The sequence below is a fragment of the Centropristis striata genome, chromosome 3 (assembly GCF_030273125.1).
Source record: "Centropristis striata isolate RG_2023a ecotype Rhode Island chromosome 3, C.striata_1.0, whole genome shotgun sequence".
Lineage (NCBI taxonomy): Eukaryota > Metazoa > Chordata > Actinopteri > Perciformes > Serranidae > Centropristis > Centropristis striata.
In genome coordinates this window covers 39,633,591-39,656,046 of record NC_081519.1, presented here as the reverse complement: position 1 = coordinate 39,656,046, position 22,456 = coordinate 39,633,591, and the positions used below count along the sequence as shown (strand labels likewise).

Below are 22,456 nucleotides of genomic sequence, written 5' to 3'. Positions count from 1 at the left end.
GCTGCTGCTGCTGCTGCACCTGGAAATGTTTTGCCCCTCTGAGGGGCTACAAGTTCATGGCAGGAAATAAGAAGGCATTGTTTATTGTATGTTTCTTATAATGCTTTGCCCGAAGAGATTAGCAATTAACAAGGCTGCTGTGATGGGAGGAAGATAATGTTTCCCCTCCGTGTGCAAAGAGATCTAAAGACTCACGTGTGCATATACATCTGGTGAATGGAAGCTTTAAATGCAAAGAGTAGTGAATGTATGCACTCCAGCAGGCCTTCATATGCTACATTCACATCAGCTCAGAGATTTAAAGTTACATTTTCTAACATTTTTCTTTCCTTGTTTGACCAGGTTGTAGGACCAAGAGGACCATCTGGCCCAATGGTATGCACCAATTCCTGCATTTTTCCTTTTAAAGCTTCTACAATAAATCATTCATAAATGCTTTTTTGGGACGCTTCTCATTACTTTAATCTTAAACCAATGCTTTAAAGAAATCTAGCATGCATAGGGTGATGCCAAAATAGAAAAATAGATAAAAATACCACAAATTTTCAACCTAGATTACCAGTAGGATCAATTTTAAAAACCAATTAGTCTAAAAGAAAAAAAGATGAGGCTACAGATGACATTCTGTATATGAAAGTTTATATTTATGGTGCAAATCTAGGTAATGCTTCACTGTACACTAGGAATATGATGCAGTCATATACTTATATCTATGTATTTTACAAACTATATTAGTGAGGCTACATTACATTACATTACACTACATTAAATGTGAGAAACATCTTATTTTGCATGTGTTGATATAGTGAATTGACCGTAATGTAATTAGTTTGAATATCTTGCCTTTTTTGGACCCAAAAAGAAGCATTGTTACTGCAGTAATATCTAATAAAAAGTTAATAAAAGGTATTGAAAATTCAAGACAGAAAGAGACCATTTACAGCAGAGTAACCCTTAATGTAACTTCCAGTCGCAGTGACAGGAAATGGAATGTGATCTGACATAACAGTAGCAGAGTTCACAGCTGTTTCTGCAGCCGGTGAGATAACACCTGAAGTCACTGACTACTTTACTTTCTCCCGTTCACCAGGGCCCACCAGGAGAGCAAGGAGCCCGTGGATCAAGAGGAGATAAGGGAGAGAAGGTCAGTTTAAAAATACATTTTAAAAATCCTCATTTTCACACCAAAAACTCAACCCACACTCGGCTCCTATAAGAGGTACAGTATGTCCTATTGAATGTGATCCCTTTGGGTCTTTGGGGGGTAGGGTGTGTGGGTGGACGGGGTATCTGCTGCAGCCTGCAGGTTTGCAGAATGGTCGCCTTTCATTGAGCAGCTCAGTCTCACTAGTCATGTGTCGTTTCCATTAGGCTGTGTGGTCTGGGTTGTTTAACAGATGTGGGACTGTTGGAGACTCATAATGTAAACCTCTGGCTCTCTCTGAGGCTTCCAGTCAGGCAGGGTGGGAAATCAGCCGGGCCTCTTGCCGAGCTTTGATCACTGCATTAATATAACAACACTTGCATGTAATAATAGCTGCAGGCCAAGAGTTTTGTCTTGTAGTTATCTTGTTTATGCAAATTAAAGCACTAGGCAGGCTGTTTTTTGGTGAGCAGAGGTTAAGCAGCCTTTTAGGCGTTCAGCACATTCTTTGCTCAGGATCCCCTTGCAGGGTAATTTGTCACTACATGCACACAAGTATGCCAGGTAGTCTTATTTAATGGGTAGTCTGATAAATCATCAGCATGCTCTGCAACCTCTGTATCTTGTCTGAGTGTGCATTTAAACTCTTTCTGAGGGTTTATTTTACCTTGAAATATCTGCTTTGGTTCAGTTTAAAAAGACAAACGTCCGTCCTGATGGATCTGTGTTTGCCAGCAGCCGGTCAGGTGTAATTGAGTTCATCCTTGTCGACCGTCAGTGCAGTTTGGAGATGGTTCAACTGAGCATTAAGCTTCTGTAAACGGCCTCTGACAAATTTAGTCCAGTGGTGTGTCGTCTGCCAGCAACTGTGTAATGATTTATCCAAAGTACTCACTTCACTTCAATATTGGCACAAAGGACTAAAATTACCAATGACTACTTGTAACAATTATTATTTAACACTTTTCTGAACTCATATATACTTATAAAGTCAGTGGTGTTTGACTTGGTGAATTTAAAGTTACGATAATGACAAGATTACCACAAAATTAGATGATTTTTACTCTATATGTAACTTAAAATTTACATTTCATAAAAAACTGATGGTCTTAGTTGTCGAAAAACCACATTGCACATCAGAATATATGAAATATAAGCAGTATTCTGACTACAGTGAAACGTATTACTAAATTATAAGGCGATCAATAGAAAATGAATCGACAGCTATTTAGATAGTCATTTTTTTTTTTAAAGGGAAACTTTGCAGAGTTTTTGTCAACTTTGTGTTATTTCAGTGTGGGTCATATATCCAATAGATGTAGCTTTGCTTTGGCTTTACTCCATGTTCCCGGTGCGCTCATTTTAGATGACGCGAAACGCAACATTGGCTACGCAAAGATGCATTTGGCATCATGCAGTGTACTTTACTTCCCACACTGCACACCACAAAGCTGGTTGAAAAATGGCAAAGTTATATTTTAAGTAAAATTGCCCAAAATGAACTATTTTTAGCATCTCAAAATGTAATATTTGACATGTTTTGTTGTTTTCTATGATACAAACTGAATATATTTTAGTTTTGGACTGTTATTATATTTATAAATGTCAACTTGAACTTCAGGAAAAAGGGTTTTTTTGTTGTTTTTTTTTGTATGTTTTCCTCACATTTTAGGACCATTTGACAAATGGATTCGTCTTCTTCTTAAGAGCTTTCATCACTTCTCATTTTTGTATACAAATAAGAAAATATTGATCATTTGGTACAGTGTGAGGACTCACTATGACCTATCTTCAAGCCACATTCTTGTCCCTTAAATAGAATATATGTATTTTAATATCAACTGTCTATTTCAGGGAAGCCCTGGTCCCCGCGGCAGAGATGGTGAGCCTGGCACCCCCGGAAACCCCGGCCCCCCTGGACCTCCAGGGCCTAATGGACCCCCTGGCCTTGGTGGAGTAAGTATCCCATGACAAGAAGGGGTGGGTTAGCATTCACAGCAGACACAGGAGCTGACAGGTCGAACACTGATGCAAGGCCAAGAATGGGCTCACTCTGACTGGGTGGAAAAAGCAGAGAGAATGGGAAAATAGAGCAAGGAAAAGAATCCCAGAGTACAAAAGATGTGGGAAATTGCTGGCGTTGGGAGGAGGCAGAAAGACAACAGCAAGTAGATGCAGAGAGGGAGAATAGATCGAATGCCTCTCATTCTTTGCAGGAGAAAAGGAGGGAGGGGGTGGATTGTGGGGAGGGGAGGTGGAAAGGCAGGAGGTAGTACGATAGACTTGGGGAGGGGAAGGGAAGGAGCTTTTTTGGGGGGGAGACAAGGAGACTCTTTGTGAAGGAGAGAGTGATGAAAACTGTTCACATGCCCTCTGTCTCTCCTCTGTCTGCATCAGGATTCACATAATAAGCTCTGCTGCTCACAATCTATTAAAAGCTGATCCACTCCCCTCCAAAATGACACAGCATCCTCAGACTCTGCCAGTAAATGACAGCACATTTACCTTCCAAGATAAATACTTTGATTGTGCACCATAGAAACAAAAAACAAACATTTAAAGTGGGTAAAATATGAAGTATTAGTCTTGTTCATTTTTGTTGGCCTTCCATAGACACACACACACACACACACACACACACACACACACACACACACACACACATATATATATATATATATATACCCTGCAGGCAAGGTGTCATTGTGATCTTAAAAGCTTAATTCCACTGAGATGTCTGAACAAGCTTTCTATAGCTTGATAATAATCTTAATGTGCTCTAGGGCTGCCGCCATCTGAGCTAACTAATTTCTTTTACATGATTTTTTTAACAACATGATGTTTTTTATGTTGCATTAGTCTTGATGGAGAAGCTCATTCTACAGATCTGTCGATAGCAACTAATGAATTAGTCGGAAATTAAAATGTATGAATGTCAACGAAGAATTTCTGTAATCGATGAAGGCCCTAATGCTCTTTTCTTTTGCCCGTTCCAGAACTTTGCTGCTCAGATGGCTGGTGGATTCGATGAGAAGGCTGGCGGCGCACAGATGGGCGTGATGCAAGGACCAATGGTGAGCGAGCGCTGATGAGACCTGCTGCCACTCCCATGTTGTTGTTTGATTTTACAGTCGGCTGCTTATGCATCTGCCTGGATGCTACTTGGAGGGATCAAGAGTGAGGATAAATGATTAGACAGACTGTCTTTCCATATGAAGACTCAAGTTAAAGATCTGGGCTGGCTGGAGCGTCTTTGACCAAAACTCTGAATCCGTATCAGTTCCAGTGGGGTTTTTTGGGGCTGATCCTGCACTTTTACGTTTCTGGAGGGGCACAAACAACTTTATTACAACTGACATTAACCAGAGAAGCATCAGATGGTTATCAAGTATGAAAACAAGAGGGACACATCACCATCATCATTGTCTGCATAAGGAGAGAAAATTCCCATGTAGGATTTAAAATCAGCAAGGATGGAAGGAAATGTGGAACACCACCGACTCAAGACTAATCCCAACTTCACCCCCAAAATGATGATTTTTATATAAATTACTTGTCCTGTGTCACTTTGAATGTTTGAAGAAAACTTCTCACATGCCTCCACAATGAATGAAGAAACTGAAGAACTGAAGTTGCGGCAAAAGCAAAACAACAGCGAAACTTTATCAAATATATGTTACAAACTCTCACACAAATATTGCATCTGTGGAAGCATGGGACAGTTTATGCCCAAGTGTTTTAAATGGTAATGTATTTGCAAAAAAAATGCAGGTGTTTGGGAAGTAGTAAACACACAACTTGGATTATGCTGCACAAGTTGTGTGACAGTTTGTAAATGGATGCTTTCATAAAGTTTTGCTATTGCCTGATGCCCCCATTGACCTCAATTCACCATTAATTGAGTTTTTGGATACTGGATCTGAAACAGAGTTTTCTTCAAAGATTCAAACAACAGGTGGGGGAACTGATTTTGAAGTATTGCTTTAAGAGATACAAAGTCAGTCCCTCAGTGTTGGACACCAGACACTACACAGTTCTGGGTCCTGATGGAAAATAAACACCTCACATGGAGTACAAAGGGCTCATTTTATAAATTGAGGAAACAGCCATTGATCATCATTATATTTCAAGCCCACGAAAAACCGACGCTGCCTTCGGGTAGCTGGCATGGCAGCCTGCCCGACGTGGAGCGAGGAGCACACTGGGAGCTATTTTGGTTTGGAGAGCTGCAGAGAAGCTTGGCAGAGTCTTAGAGCCCCGCAGAGGTTTGAGAAACCAGGAGGGGAGGGGAGGAGGGGGATTGGGTGATCAGATCCCCACAGCGAGCAGCAGTCTGTGTGGCTTCACTCCAGCTGACTTGTCCTTCCACATGTCTGTCTGAGAGCTCACCACAATACTGGGTCCTTTTGAAGCCGAGCCTCATTTACTTTGGCGTTCGCCGGCCTGCTGAGGGGAGAGCAGGGCAGACTGGACTGATTTTAAATCACAAGTCAAGCTTATAATGCTTATACACCTACTTATATCCCAAACATTTAAACAACGCGCCTACTGAAACGTATGCACACACACATATAAGCATTCCTCTCAAACACACATTGGCGTTATAGAGCCCCATTGATACGTTTCTACCTGCTGTGGTTAAAGGCTTCCCACATCCACTGAAAGGTGACTTTCATTGGTTTCTGAGGACCACTGTGTCACGTTTTCTTTGGCTGCCTCCCCGATTTACTTTAACCAAGATGCTAAAATGTGGGTTTATAAAAGCAAGTCTACTGAAAGGAATATGTTTTTATTCAAGAGGAAAAGCTGCCACAAGTAATCAGAATCAAGACGTTTTTATTAAGATAAATTGACACATCTCTTAGAGTCCTACTGTTGCTTGAACAGCTGATTTTCTTTGTGCATGTGCGTGTGACAGAAAGGCAGACAGTGAGTAAAGGTAATAGGGATTTGGCTCATCACCTCCACAGAATGTGATTTTCTCTTATTGAGCGATGGTGCATGATGTTGAAGTAGCAATTACTTTGGCGTGTGACTTCAGCCAGAAGCAGATTAAGGATCAGTCACTTGATAGAAATTTCACCTCCTGTTTTGTTGTCTGAAATCTAACATTTAGGGATTGAACTTTTCCTGAAACTGCTTTATGTTGTTTTCCATTCCATGTCAAAGTGTAAGAAGTCATGTAAAGTTCAAACACTCCTAGTACACTCAGAGTACAGCACAGAGACTGGCAACCTTTGAACTGTAGAAAGGAGCAACGAGTGGGAAACAGAGAGGAGGAGGAGGAGGGGGGCGTTGACAGTGAAAAGAAAGAGATAGAGACCAAGAGAAAGTCTGAATGCAGCTGAGGAATTTCCAAACGATTTATGGATTTGACAAGTAGAGCTGTTGAGTTTTGTGTAGCTTCAGGGCAAAGCAGGTGATAGTTTTTTCTGAGCTTCTGATATAACTCATGTGGACAAAAAAGTATTCCCACAGTCAGAATTGCAAAATCTGCAAAAAAAAAAAAAAAACTGTGTACTAATGTTTTATGTTCTTGTGTTGAAAAGAGTGTGTATTGGTGAAGGATGTGATTATATGTTTGTATGGCTGATGTCTCTTTTCTCCCCCTCAGGGCCCTATGGGTCCCAGAGGACCACCTGGCCCCACTGGATCACCTGTAAGTACCTCCTGTACGCCCCAGACTACACACAGGCCGCATGCACCTGCAGACCAGATCCTGAGTTCGGTCACAGACAGGCTAGGCTAAATCTCATAATAGTAATGTGCTTGATGCTGTGTTCATAAACCACAATGTCTACTTCCACCCCTGAGTGTATTTAATTACAACAATGACCCTAAAATTGACCAGCGACTTTGCAAATGCAAGCAGGCTGTTCACACACAGCCCTGATTTAACAGCGAGTGTCTACTTTTTTTCCGGAGGAAGGTGGCACACAGAGAAGGCTTTAGTCTCACAGCTGCAGGCTGCGGGGCTTTTTCCGACACCACAACCCAGAACACCTGACAATTTACCTCTCACAGAGCCTACTGGGCTTACACACACACACACACACACACACACACACACAAAACCACAATCTACCTGTAGCCCTTTGAGCCCTCCCAGCCTACTCAGCAAAGCTATTAAGTTGTAGGCAATGCCAGCTGACATGCCTCAACTTGATGGTTTAATCACCCTGATCCCACATTTGGAGAGACAGATTTGGTCCTTGGACACCTTTGAGTGATCTTAGAAGGGATTCAAACAGGGCAGACTTTGTTGAAGGAGATGACATGACTTTTGTAGGGAAGTAGTGTACTTTAGAGATGAAGATAAGAAGATGAAAGCCTTCCAATATGTTATTTCCATGACCTGGGAAGGTGCATCAGTATTTGTGAAAATAAGTTACATTCTCTCAAAGCCACAAACCAGATAAGTCTTAAACTTTGTTTTAGCATCTTTTTGAATTTAAGAAAGAGTTGTTTATGTTTTAGTGTTTAATGTGTAGTTCCCCTTTAAACTGTAAACAAAGTTATGCATTTAAATTACCTACAAACTAAACATATTTACTAAATAAAAAGTCTGTAACAAAGCGTAAAAATATTATATAACTGTTGTAATTACAGCTATTATTGTGAGAGAAGTAAGATTCATAGCTGCACCTAACAATTTTCACTATAGGTTGTATTGACAGATTTTTAAAAATGAAATTATTATTATTATTATTATTATTATTATTAGTTCTATTTTTTTTGGTGTAAAAAAAAAAAGGTCTGTAAAGCCTGAATTGACATATACTAATTGCTCGATGATCTGACTAACTGTACAAAACCCAAATATATTCAATTTACTATCACAGAAGAAAAAACACAAATAACTCTAATTTGAGAAGCTGAATCCAGTGAATTCTTTGATATTTCTTTTTTGAAAAGTACTTTAATGGCAATAAAGTTATTAAATAATTAACAAATTGATTAATACACCCGGTGTTTCAGCTCTAGTACATTGACGGCAGTTGCTGTTATATATATTTGTATGATTTGGCCTCCTCTCAGGCACTGCATATAAAACTTTATCTCTCATCTAACTGTCTTTCTTCTTTCTCCATCCCAGGGTCCACAAGGTTTCCAAGGGAATCCAGGAGAGGCTGGAGAGCCCGGACAGTCTGTAAGTATCCCACAGAGTACAGCCAGTTTATTATAAATACTGGCTCTAAAGCCTATAAACCTTCTCTTCTTTATCTTTGTCTTTTCCTCTCTTCTTCATGTGGAAACTTCAGTCACTGTAACCTCACTGTAGCAAAACTACATTTCCATAAAGTCTCTCAACACTTTCTAACATTTCATTGCTCACCACTAACTTATATATTCTTCTGTATTTGACCAGACAGCTCCTTCAGTTTCAACATTTACAACTTTCTTCAGTCAGTGTTTACACTGCTCGTGTCCCAAACCCAAATCTGTTTTCTCAGAATTTTCTTTTTTTATTTATTTGCCCATTTTGTCACTGAAAGCTTCCAGGTTTTGTTATACCTCTCCTGCTCTGTCGGATAATTCCCTATCCCTAAAATACCTTAGCTTAGATAGAAGACCAAACCCCTTTTCTTAAGTTTTCCACAAGTTTTCTCCCTTCCTGCTTCCCCCGCTCTCACCCCTAACTAATCTTCTAGAAATCATCTTACCTCCCCCCTTCCCATCTCCTTCCCATTCCCTCAGCAGGTAGACAAAGCAGGGTCACCCCACTGCTGTGTTAATCTGCTCCTGTGGAGTTCAGATATGCCGCCGCTGAGGTTCCTTCTCTTTTTAAAGTGTTCCAGTACATCATTATGTGAGATTAAAATCAAGCTTCCTTCCAGAAAATAACCTGACAGTTGCAGAAGGATCACAAGTGTCTGTGAAGACCAGACATCATTTTAGCCTTTTAAATCACAAGACAAAAAATTACCAACGAGATGCCTTTAATGAGCTAAATCAGTATATTATTTTTCTTAACATAACAAACTAACATTAAAGAGTGTTTAGTAGGTGCTGTGGGAGAACTGAAGAGTGGCAAGGCACTTGGCAGCCTGCATAAACATCATATTGTGTGGATTTTTCCTGGCAAAGTCCTTTACATAGAAATTCATCTACAGGCTGTTATTGGTAACCAAGAAAGTCAGGGAATGTCTCAGTCTTTAAGTTACATTACTACCTGTGCAAATATTGGCAATACAGAGTGATTAATATATACAACACCTTTAACCAAAAGCCAGACTTCCATTCAAATGTATTACAGAATTTAGAGAAAATGGGTAAAAGAAAATGCGAATGAGCGCTTATTTCCATCCAATAGCTTTACGCAATTAAGAAAGTGGGTCATTGAGATAAGCCCATTCTCTGTCAGAAACCCATTATAGTATTGCAGAAGGAAAGGGCACAACAACATGTGATAATTAAAGGAGCGCCAGTGAAGCTCAAATGGGGAAAAAACGATGTAGAAAACTAATTTCTGTTTGTTTCATCCACCTTGCCCTACTCTCAATTTCTCTCCATTTATCAGACCATAAATGAAACAAGAATTATCTAGCTGCCACACACTGTGGCCCCGCTGCACCACTCCTCCAACGCTCAGGTTCTTTACCCAAGGCAAGTGGACCTTGAGTCTACTTCAGTCAGCTCAAACCTCAGCACCAGGGATCACAAGTGCTGGTCTGCAGGGAGTCAGACGAGTAGGATCAGAGCCCTGGTGTTGGGCTCTGTGCTGGCTAAACTCAAGCTGCTGCAGTCTAAACTTGTGAAAATACAGGAAATACTGCACATGCTTCATGCACATTATGATTAATAAAAAAAAAACCTGTTTGCATTGCATGAATATTACACTGGGTGTAAAACCTCTTTTGCAATATTTTAAGACTTTTTCAAAATGTGCACCATTTCCACTGTAATGCAAAATGAAATAGGTGGATAGAAACACAATTAACCCATTGAAGCCTGGAAAGCGGATACGTCGTTTTGTAGTATTTGTATAAGCTCTCAAATACTTTTTGAATTTCACTTCTATCTGCTACAGAGGCTGAAAAATCTATTATTTAGTAGAAGCGTTGAACCTTCTGTTGAATTTCCAGAAAAACTTCAGGTTTTAGGGGGTTATTTTAAAATCGCCCAGAGGTTTTACAGGCGTTTCAGGCGTCAATGGGTTAAAGACAGACCAACAGAAGAAAAGAGAGAAAGTGTATTTAGATGGAAAAATAGTGACAGAATCAAGAGACATAAACACGTGAAGTGAAAAAGCTGAGGCAGAAACTGGCAGACCAAAAGAAAAGAAAGATGGAAACATCTGCACTTCATAATAAGGATTTTGGATAAGGATATTGAAGTATTTGTTCCGTCTTTTGGCCTAATCTTGCCTATAAATCCTGCTGGTTCTGATCTCTACTTATTGAAAAATACTGTCATTAAGAATTGTAATATTATAATTATTGTTTAGGGATATAATTCCTTTTATGTGCTTTCAGACAAACAGATGCTCACATTAATCACAAAGCACAATCAATGTGTTTCAGATCAGCAAGATAATATTTGGATTAATGTGAGCTGTGACTGCCAGGGCTGTGTTTAGTAGATTAATAGTTGTAAACACATTTATGATTAGCAGCTCATGTCAACAAGTGTAACACAGGGCTGGTTGTAAAGTGAAGTGAGAGAGCAGGAGTTGTCACCACCTGCTAAGAATTATGAGTCTCAACTGTGTGATGTCGCCCCCTGTTGGTCGTCAATGGAAACTGTGTCTCACCTTTACTTGTTTTCTCTTTACTAATAGGGCCCCATGGGTCCCCGTGGCCCCCCTGGACCTTCTGGAAAACCTGGAGATGATGTAAGTTTGTCTGTCACAGGTTCACAAAACTGTAAAATACATTTCCAACAAGAGGCAACTCTGACAAGGCTCACACAAAGTGAAGCCTAGTAACTGTTTTTATATCTCTTTAAAATAACAACAACTCTGCTGAATGTCCCCGAAGTTTTATCTAAAACCACATGAGTCTTATATCCATTCCTCACGTTTTGACACAGTACATAACATATGTTTTTATTTACATATACAATATAAACCGCAGTGTCTCCGAAATGAACAGATGTTATTGGTATTTTATTTTAGCCTAAAATAGGGCTGTCACAATACTAGATTCTCACTACATTATTATCGTAGCCAAAATCATTCCTAATAACATTATTGATATCCATAGAACATTTTAAAATAAAATAATAATAACAATAACAATAATTATTATTATAATAATGGTATCAGTCTATCAGTAATTTTTTTTTCTGGCAGATTTTATTACATTCAAAATGTTAAAATGATTACAGAGGGTCTGGTTTATTTATATGATATTATCATCATTTGTATTATTGACTTGAGATCAATATTATATATGTTATTGTTATATCCCAACATCTCTAGTTTTGTACTATTACTGCGATAATAAAGAAAAAATAGAATGATAAAAATGTTTAATTGTATTCAGTAATGTCAAGTTTGCAATCCTAGGTTAAACTAATACAGCAATGATAGCATGTATGCCACTGATGCCACAGGCTAAATTAAGACCATATGAATTTAATTATATATTGCCTACAAGACTGAACCAGTCATAGAAACAATGGATATTTCCTGTTTTTGATCTGAGAAGGGATCCCTACTAGGTTTTAGGTTTTATTTTATTTGCACAGTTAGAATTACATAAAATGACAAAGATAACACATAATGTAAAGTGCATGGAGAGGCAGAAAACCCAGATGGGTTTATTTAAAGCCTCCACCTAAATTTTCATAGTTATTAGAAAGTAATAAACTGATAATAGAAAAAACAAATATATAACATCAACAAGTTATAATAACAAAAACAATTAAAAACAAAAATGTTAAAAAGTGTATTTGTGTGTGAATTAGAATTTTAAAACAGCTATGCAGATAGGTGACAAATTTAAGGAAGACATGAATAGTCTTTGTGTGGAGTCAGGCCACCAAGAGCCTCCAGAACAGCATCAATTCCTCTTTAAGATATGCCCTCACAACCTTTATTTAGCTCAAGAGAGGCCTGGGTGCAGCTGATAGAAAGAAAAACAAATACAGCCAGACAAAAGGACAAATAATATCAGAGACAATCACAGACATCACTAAATAGACTTGATTTCCTTTAATGTGTGCCACATCTGTTTCTACTGCTCATTTATCCGACACAAGGATCATAGACATCAAAAATGTAATTCCCACTTTTAGCCACATGATGGCAGCAGACATGACGTGTCACAGTGTGTCCACTAGAGGCGCTCTATCTCACCATCACATCAACGACAATAAAGATATTCTACCATATTTTACACTTTAAAAATGCATTTACATACCATTTGGGATTTCCTAACTTTTAATAACATTTTCACACAACTTTTTTGGTCCGTTTCTGTTTTAGGGTGAGGCTGGTAAACCTGGGAAATCAGGTGAACGTGGACCTTCTGGACCTCAGGTGAGCTTTGGCTGTTTATTAATTCTGACTATTTTTAAAAGTCTGAGCATTTTGCTGGAATCTCTTTTGCATGTTTATACAATAAAGCAGCTCTCACCATGACTGACAGGATTGATGGATCTCTGTATAGACAGAGTATTTCAAGATTGTGATTCGAGAGTTACATATCTGTAAATAACTTTAACTATAATTACATTATGAGGTACAGATGGAGTCATTTACCATCTCAAGCCAAGAATCAGAGCATTTGTCCTTTGGTGTGAAGATCCCATGTGGCCAATATTAGTTGGAGCCAAAACTGTAAAACTGTTTCACATTATTCCACCAACATTATTCCACCAACTTGTGTAATAAGCAGAGAGAAATTGATCCTGTCGTAATCTGTCCCAGCGGCTCCCAACCAGTGGAGGAAATTATGATAGCAACATTATTTTCTATTCTCATCTTTTTTTTTTCCCTCTACAGTATCTTAATCTCCTGTATTATCTCTTTCATCACAGGGAGCTCGTGGATTCCCAGGAACTCCTGGCCTGCCTGGCATCAAGGGACACAGAGTGAGTTTTTTGTTAATATATTATTCATTTTAGATGGCTGTGTATTGTTTGCCCTAACTCTGCACTGTCTCTGCTCTTTCTTTCAGGGTTATCCAGGTCTTGATGGTGTAAAGGGAGAGACTGGAGCTGTCGGGTCTAAGGTACGGTCTCTTTAAGGGTCTTTAATTATATATTTTAAACAAATTTTAGTCCTCAGAATTTAATTTATCAAAAGAAAAACAAGCTGAGGAAATGTTTGCAGCAGCTTAGCTTCATGTGACCACCAAACTGCAACAGAGAAACAACAAATTCTGACATTAAACTACTGTTGAGAAATGCATTGAGGAAACCTTTAAAATTATTTTAATTATCTGACTCCAACAGTAAATCCTCTTACCAATTCTCTGCGCAGATTGTTTGATGGGGAATGATGAGCAGGAGATGTCCAAGTTCTCAGTTTAACAATAATTTTATTACAATACGTCAAGAAATGTGCAGTTAGAGTCTCTGGGTTCAATCTACAGTCCCTGACATCACATTAGGCTGCTCAGTTCATGGAGGTTGGACCCTCCTTCTGTCCTTCCAACCCTTTTTTACAACCTAACAATGTTTTACTAATCATGTGGGTAGATCTCTCCAGAAGGTGCGTCCCTCTCGAACTGTTGATTCATCAGTTTTAATCAATATTGTGGACACGTCATGTCACCAAGCAGAGAAGACGGTTATCTCTTCTCAGCACATCATGTCCGTAACCTGACCTGTTCCCAAAACATTCAACACAACCTCCTGCCTTATTATGACTTGCAGAGATATTAGTGGGAACACAGATTTTTGCAATGTCCACATATAACATATCTTTTTGTGATGATAGAATCTTACTAAGTTTAAGCAGTTGGAATAAATGTATTTAGAGTAATAATGGTTTTAAAACAATATTAGCACATGATCATTGTATCAAAAGCATCTTACATGATTAATCTAAAAATGCATAGAGAGAGAGCACACACACAGTTAGTGAATTACGCAGGCACTGACAGTGACCTAGTCAATCAGATATAGAGATAGATTATTTCTAACATTATCTTATTCAGTGTTTTTACAGTTTTATCATTGTTTTGGAGAGGAGGAGACAATCTGTGGATAATTCATCACCCAGTAAAAACCTCCTGAATGATGAATACTGAATGAATCCTGACCAGTAGAAGCTGATTGCAATGACAGCAATGAAGACAACAACTCCCATGATCCCACGCTACTTCACGACGTCACTAAACTCTGTCTTTTGTTATAATGTTGACTGAGAGTCCATTAGTAGCTGCAAATTACACATTAAGCATTTAAGACACTATAAAAGGCGTTTAAGATCTCTGTGTGTTCAAAATGCATCATTACCAACTGGTATGAGATTTGTATTAATTCCAGAAAGGAGAAGTTTTTGCTTAGTTAATTAATAAACTGTCTTTATTCAAGCTTAACTTGCCATACTAACAGCCATTTCTTCTTCTCTATAGGGTGAGTCTGGTGCCCCCGGAGATAATGGTGCTCCCGGACCAATGGTGTGTAATTCTAGGCATCACAACAACAACATGTGAAAATAACTGCAAAAAAAGTAAAAATTCAGTCTGTTTTAGTGGTGAACTGATTGTTAAGATGATGTTCTCCTCTCCCTCACCTACACAGGGACCTCGCGGTCTGCCTGGTGAGAGAGGCCGTCCTGGACCCAGTGGAGTTGCTGTGAGTTCATCTTTTTATATAAAAACCATCATCTGATTCACAACAGATGGATTAGATGCTTCATCTTGCTTTATTAGTGTACAATATGGTTATCAAAAATACGTACAACTTTATATTCAATAGTATCAAAGGCACCATAGCATTAAAAAAAGAAATCTACTAACAAATTTCAAGCCACATTCACAGATAAAACAACAGGGGGGAAAATCCACTGTGTTTCTGTGTTCAGTGATTCTGTTTCTGTTTGTCTAGGCCTTTTTTTCTTTTTGCAGTACCTATTGAAAGAGATATCGAGTATTGTTTTTTTTCTGCTAGTATTGCATAAAAGCATAAAACTATTGCACTGTAATTCAGAGGAATTAACCTCAATTTGTCATCTTTAACTACCCAACCAATTTCTTATTTTGAATCGTTTATTTAAAAGTAATTGATTAAAAAATGAGGATCACAGCTTTTGATGCCATGTATTGATAATGTGTTGTTTATTTCAGGGAGCACGTGGAAATGATGGCTTGCCCGGACCTGCTGGTCCCCCAGTAAGTAACAGTTTTAGTCTCATGGAATTCATTTTTCAGAATAAAATCCACCGATCACACATAGTCCTCTCTGGAACTACCTTGCTGTGTCAGTTATTAATAGCTGAGCTGACAGACTGTCTCTCCCTCTCTGTAGGGCCCCGTCGGTCCCTCTGGAGCTCCAGGCTTCCCTGGCTCTCCTGGTTCAAAGGTAAGTTACAAGTTATAAAAAAATAGTACCCCCACTTTTTCTTCATCTTCACCTTTGTTGTGTTATCCTGTAAGAAAGAGTAAGTAACTGTAACTTCTTATTTTCTGTAAGGAAATTAACCATAATTTAGTTTCTGCCCACTTACTTTGGACTTAATTGACAAAAACAATGTTGTGCAGGTGCAAAAAAAGTGCACCTCGACAGTTCTGTGTAGTTAGAATAAGACTTCCTTGATTGTAATCAGAAAAGCTAATATCTGAGAAAATGGCGGCACACAGCTCAGGGAGGATTTTGTGGGGACAAGTTGAAATGCTTAAGTGAAATGGGAGAAGGCTGCTCTGCATTGAAAAGCGCTTTAAGCCTCCATCTGTGTGGAAAATTAGGGAGGAGGGGGTTTTAAAGTGTTATTCTCCCTCTCTCACTCCCTCTTACTGTCCTTTTCTTCTTTTCTCTCTGTGCTTTGCATCTGATTTATTCGTCCCTCATGGCAGACAGGCTGAGCTCTGTGCTGCAGGGCCCTGTGCTGGTGGTTTTTCTGTCGTCTAGCCCCTTGATAGTTCGGGAGATCTTTTAGGAATTACAAATGGAGTGTCTCTTTACAAAACCCAGGGTTTTCCCTTTAAAGTAATCGAGTCAAGCTCAGCTCAAGATGTGAAAATGTGCGTCTGTGTGTGTTTACGGATCGTATCTGCTTTCATCCATAAACACTTTATGTTTGTCTTCAGGCGAGTCTGGGAACCTGTGTGTGAATGTGTGTCTTTGTAATATTCGAGGAAGTGTCCCATGGCGAGGAATGTTAAAACTCTCATATTACATTATGATGCTGTACCTTCAGGAGCTCATGAAATGAAACCTCGTTTTAGTCTTTTCCTCTCTGAGCATAATGAGCGAGGCTTTGCAGTTAAAAAGGACCCAAGACTAACACAATAAAGAGCTGGCTAGGCAAAAACAACACACTTATCTGAACCTCGACTGGATAAACCGTGCTTCTGAACTACAAAGATCGAACCGTAATAACTTTCACTCAGCTCTAGTTGAGTTTTGGCATTTTTATTAATAAAAGTCAAGCCGTCGCCTCTAAAATACTGAAAATGATTTCCATAACTTTCCATAAAACTGTCAGATGTTCTTTTCTTTGTCCCAGATTTCACCTTAGCATCAGAGCCAGTGAAATACTGGCCTTGACAGTGGGCTTTGGGAAAAGAAGAATTTAGTACACTACATCATGATTTTTCACAAACAATCTGTGATGTCATTCTATTGAGTTTGCAAAGTCCACAAATCTGCAGCGAAAGCAAAGGAATTCAATTCACCAACATGCTAAAAAGGCTGCACACCACCTGTGTGGTAAAACATCTGGCTAGTGTCCACAGGTTAGGTATTTTTAAACTGAACCAGAAGGTCTGCAGAACATTATGTACCTGGCTTTGAAGAGCACACTTTAAACAGCACTGAAACAACAGATAATTGATTTTTTTGGTCATTTAAATGCTGGAGTGCAGGAGTTTTACATAGAAATGAACCCCTTGCAAAACAAGTCTACACAATGGCTCTTTGGCCTAATGCCGGCAGGGAAAGTTATCTTAGTTCGCAGTTTACCAGAGTAGTGCTGTCTGTGGCCACTTTCCCACACTGCTGCACTCGAAGTCATGTGAGCAGGAAGGTGGGAGAGAGCAAAGTGACAGAGCAGCAGCAGAGTATCGCAGAAGCTATGGCGGAAAATCCCAAGAAGCGTCCAAAAAAAGTTTCTGGAGAGGATGTTATGGTTAAAAAATAATTACTCAGTGTTCAGAGAAGGGGGTAAAGTGAAAACAAAAAGAGATAAAATCTAAAGTGGGGACCAACACAGAGCTCACCTGCAGACATACGTCATTTACATGCATGGACAGTGTTTGTGTAATTACTCTTCCTGCCAGAGAGGAGGGACAAAAGTTACATGCTGAAGGGCTAAAATGTGTTTCTGAGCAATGGTTTGTCTCAAATTAAGCCAGTTAATACACAGTCCAAAAATTAATTTTAATCAAACCATTTACAGAACAGAACAGAGTCGCCTTTGTACAGTTTATAGTCTATATATTTGGTGAGTGTGTTCTGACTTCATCAGTACAATACTAAAGATAATAGTCCATAATAAAGATGGACCAAAAACCCCCAGCATGGCTCAAATGGAGACAATTATTCACTTACATGTTCAAATTTCCGGTAATTTCTCATTATGAAAAACAGCAGATGGCAAAACATATGAGCTTAAGGTTGGCAATGCATAAACCACAGAACAGCACAATTTAGATTTTTGATTTTAGTTAGTGAATGAAGAATAATAAAGCACATAAAACTCTACAAACATTAGCGTTGTCCCTGCTGTAGGGCTAAATAAGAAGTGTGTGAGTAAAACATGTTGTGTTTCCTGTTAAACCACTGTAACAGGGAAATAATTGTGTGAACAAATGGGCTGGGTGCAAGACAACAAGTTATGAGATGTTTAACGTTAGCCAAGTCCCCAAAGCAACAGCAACATTGAGGACAGTTGCCACAAAACCAGTTAAGCCCACAACAGCCATAATAATACTCAAACACAGCACAACAGCAATCAAAAGAGAGAAAAAATAGCTCAGCAACCGCAAGGGGGAGAAAATCACTATTAATACCAAAAGAACTTCATACAGTCAGATGACAGCTAGATGATATCAGACATTATATTAGCAACCCGCAGCAGAAGCTAACAACCCAAAGCAGAGCGAAAAGCTGCAGCCAGAAACACACAAACGCCTGTGTTTTTGTCTTTACTGGATTCCACACTAACTGGGTGCCGTACTCGTGTATGCAGCTGTGTTTTGCCTCAGTTAGCAGATTAGTCACATATTTGTTAAACATATAACTGGCGATTTACAGGTCGCATCTCCCATCTACTGTAGATATTATTGTTGTTGTACAACAGCCACCTATACATAAAAAAATAAAGCATGAAAATATAATGTTTGCAAGTTCGGTTAGAGTTGGATTCCAATTCACTGCGACACAATTTAATTGTTCATGAACCATCACCTCTACAGTCCTGGAAATAATTATAAGACCATCTTTGTTTTCTTCCATTTCTTGTTCGGTTTTGTGCCTGGTACAAATAAAGGTACATTTGTTTGGACAAATATAGCGATAACAACAAAAATAGCTCATAACAGTTAAATTGAAGAACTGATATCTAGACATTTTCCATGTTTTTTTTATTGAAACCAAAACCATTATTAAGAAAACCATGTTAAATGTCACTGAATGTCACTGCCATTGAAATGAACAAGAAAGCAAGGAGAAAACAAGGGTGATCTAATAATTATTTCCATGACTGTATATGTTTATTAAATATGTGACGAATCTGCTAAATGGGGCAGAAAACAGCTGCACACACCAGTACAGGCACCAGTTCGTGTGGAAACTAGTAAGGACATAACTCCGGCTACTGGGAGATACATGCTAGTAGAAAGAGAAAATAAAGTTACTGACAGCAGCCTGGTGATGTGAAGCAGACATCTCCATGGAGATAGAATCATCCGGTCACAGACAGGGAGACTTAGTTGCAGGTAACACCGGTGTTGTGTCGAAGTTTGTTACCCCATCGATATATTTTTGTTCTACTTTTTTTTTTTTACATTTACCTGCTTGAAGCATCATTAACAGTGACTTAATAGCGAATGTGAGAGTAATGAACTGAGGCGTGATCGCAGCAGGAGAGATGAATGTTTCCCCTCAAGTTACCTAAACCGTCATGACGGACGAGGCTAGTTTGCGTTCTAAATGCTAGCGGTAAGTTAGCATACGTCTTAAACTAGCTGAAAAAATAGAAATAAAAAAACTGGACATATAGGAAATATTCAGATGTTTAATTTATGTTTGATGTTTAAAAGTAGAAACACCACAATTTAAAAAATACTTAGTTGCAAGTAAAAGTCCTGCATTCAAAGCCATTATCGTGTGTCGGGGTGCAATGATGCATCTGTCTGGATTGATATATTGATGCAAAGTGAATATATAATCATGTTTAAGATACGCTTTTATTTTTGAAATTCTCACTTTCTATTTGTTATTTTTATTTAAAATAATTAATAAAATGTACTGATTTAATATAACTATTATAACTGTGTTAAATTGGCATATGATAGTCTTATATCGATAGCCAGCTCCACCCTTTTGTCCAAATATGCCACTTCCGGCTCCAAAAAATCAAGATGGCGTTGCCCAAAACATCAGACTTAAGGCTTCAATACTATAGTCCACAAACCAATGGGGGACATCACAACGGCTACTTCCACTTAATTTATAAAGTCTATGTTTGTTGTCTAGCAAAATTGATACCTCACCTTCTAGTTTAGTATTAAATCCCATTTATGAGTGTTTACTTCATTAAATTTATACCCAATACTGTAATATTAGCATCCGTCTGTTCACAGTATCTATGATGTTATTTATTTATTGTCACTGTTTAAGCAGGCCATTCTTCCATTATAGGGTAGATTCTAGATCTTATTAAATTAAATGCAGTATTAAAATGATATTCATGTTGTGCTATTTATTTATACAATATTCTGACTCTGCACCTTTGCAGCTAATGATATAGGCTATGTATGCTAAGAAAGCTCTTTCATGCTTTCATCAGTCCTATCATGAGTTTCTCTTTCACATTTCACACCTTTTGACATTAGTGATTTCAATTTTTTTTTACTGTTTTCCAACTTTTTAAACACTTTTGAGCAAAACCCTGTTCTTAAAAGAAATACACCTTTACAATACCTCATATATTATCATCTATTGAATGTTTAAAATCATATTTGATTACAAAAATTTAAAATTCTGTTAAGTTTAGTAGTTTGTAGCTTGTTTTCTGTTGGATTTGTATGTTTTATTTTATCTGTTTGCTTATCTGGTTATATGTACTTAAACTTCCCAAGATCTTTGTTTAGATTCTAATTCCATGCCATCTCTTCTATTGTCTCTTTTGCTAACCAGGGAGAAGCTGGTCCCACTGGTGCTCGTGGACCTGAGGGTGCTCAGGGACCCCGTGGAGAGTCTGGCACTCCTGGATCATCCGGACCTTCTGGTGCTTCTGTAAGTGATGCAGAAAAACACATATTTAAAGGGAAAACACATTGTATGGACTATAGCAAAGCATAGCTTAAGATGATTGCATGATCCAATGTATTTTGAGTCAGCACAACTATAATTTTTTACTTGCTTTTTCTCCCTTTATCTACAGGGAAACCCTGGTACTGATGGTATCCCTGGATCCAAAGGATCAGCTGTAAGTATTAACCAACAACAAGTTACTGTGTAGTTTCCTATTTAACCATTGTACAGTAGACATGCCGGACTGGGCCACCATCACCTAAATTATGAAAAACCAGACAGCAAACATCAGAGGTGTTCTAATTATACTTGTTCCATGAAAAGCACAAACCCCTGGCTTTCTGTTGCATATTTTCATGTTGACATGAGACTTTTCTTCACTGCACACTGCAGTCACTTCTAATTAAGCATCAGAGTTGTAGCCGCTGTTGTCACTGATGCTTTTATTGTGCAGAATTTTTAGCAGTTCATGAACAATGCGCTGGTGTCTTCTTATATTCTTACTGAGCAAAAGATAATTTACCGTAAAAGTTACACTGGCATGTTACGCACTTATCTCTAACTACATCCATTCAGATCGAAGGTTGAGTGTTAACTGACATCACGTCTCTTCCTCTGCAGGGTGCTCCTGGTATTGCTGGTGCTCCTGGTTTCCCTGGACCTCGTGGGCCTCCTGGGCCTCAGGGAGCAACTGGACCTCTTGGGCCCAAAGGAACATCTGTATGTACTCACTGACTCATTCATTAACCAAAGATAGATACTTTCATCGGAACACAATAACAACCTGTCCATCCATTATTGTTTAGGGAGACCCAGGTATCGCAGGCTTCAAGGGAGAGGCTGGACCCAAAGGAGAACTTGTGAGTATTTCCTGATTGTTCACATTGACATAGGATACCTCACATTTCATTTTTGCCTGTGCAGTTGTTACAAATAGTCCATGTTTATTAAAAAAAACATTGTTTAAGTGCTTCTTTCTTCCTGTGATAACATGGTTTGTTGGGAATATGTTTCCAGGGACCAGCTGGTATCCAGGGAGCTCCTGGCCCAATAGGAGAAGAAGGCAAGAGAGGACCCAGGGGTGAGCCTGGTGCTGCTGGACCACTAGGACCTCCTGGAGAGAGAGTGAGTACCATCTAACTGGTTGAAAACAAGTTGTTTTATAGCCTAAGTAAACATATGCTGCTTGGCAAGTTACCTTCTCTTAAGATTAATACATAACCTTTTTTTACGTTGTAGATGTCTTATTATACACACATATTAGCCCCATTGGATAAGGTTTTTGTTCCACAAAATTTAAAATTTGTAGATGAAAGTTGTTGTTGCTGTTGAATCAGTGATGAGTTTCAGAGTTTAAATTGTACAAACGGAGATTATATCGGTGAGGGTGAAGCTGTTTATACATTTTTAATGAGGATAATTTCAATCAAATTTTAATTTTAATAAAATGAAACTTGAGAATCTGTGTAAGGACCACATTGAGGTGTTATAATCATAACAACAAGAGAACCATCTCCAAATTAAACCCATGTTGCCAGACTCTGATTTGGAAAAAGTTCTTCAAGCATAACTCTTCTCCAGGCTTGATTACTCTAACTCCGTCTTTTCTGGCATCAAAAGTCACTCTCTTGCTTTGAGCTAGCCCAGAGTGCAGCAGTGAAGCTTCTCACTGGTATGAAGAGTCAACATCACAGCACCACAATCCTGGATTCTCTCCAC

At 38.7% G+C, this 22,456-nt stretch overlaps 1 protein-coding gene across 1 annotated transcript in view; it reads left to right on the top strand.

Moving 5' to 3' along the window:
- The window catches only part of col2a1b (collagen, type II, alpha 1b), a 60,305-nt gene that overhangs the window by 7,469 nt on the left and 30,380 nt on the right, over window positions 1–22,456 (top strand). Inside the window, exons 5-23 of the mRNA XM_059327794.1 lie at window positions 343–375; window positions 1,091–1,144; window positions 2,999–3,100; window positions 4,141–4,218; window positions 6,759–6,803; window positions 8,241–8,294; window positions 10,926–10,979; window positions 12,576–12,629; window positions 13,130–13,183; window positions 13,270–13,323; window positions 14,674–14,718; window positions 14,843–14,896; window positions 15,388–15,432; window positions 15,569–15,622; window positions 20,621–20,719; window positions 20,868–20,912; window positions 21,359–21,457; window positions 21,544–21,597; window positions 21,755–21,862. Coding sequence (XP_059183777.1) covers window positions 343–375; window positions 1,091–1,144; window positions 2,999–3,100; window positions 4,141–4,218; window positions 6,759–6,803; window positions 8,241–8,294; window positions 10,926–10,979; window positions 12,576–12,629; window positions 13,130–13,183; window positions 13,270–13,323; window positions 14,674–14,718; window positions 14,843–14,896; window positions 15,388–15,432; window positions 15,569–15,622; window positions 20,621–20,719; window positions 20,868–20,912; window positions 21,359–21,457; window positions 21,544–21,597; window positions 21,755–21,862 — 1,185 coding nt within the window. The remainder of the gene's footprint in view (window positions 1–342; window positions 376–1,090; window positions 1,145–2,998; window positions 3,101–4,140; window positions 4,219–6,758; window positions 6,804–8,240; window positions 8,295–10,925; window positions 10,980–12,575; window positions 12,630–13,129; window positions 13,184–13,269; window positions 13,324–14,673; window positions 14,719–14,842; window positions 14,897–15,387; window positions 15,433–15,568; window positions 15,623–20,620; window positions 20,720–20,867; window positions 20,913–21,358; window positions 21,458–21,543; window positions 21,598–21,754; window positions 21,863–22,456) is intronic.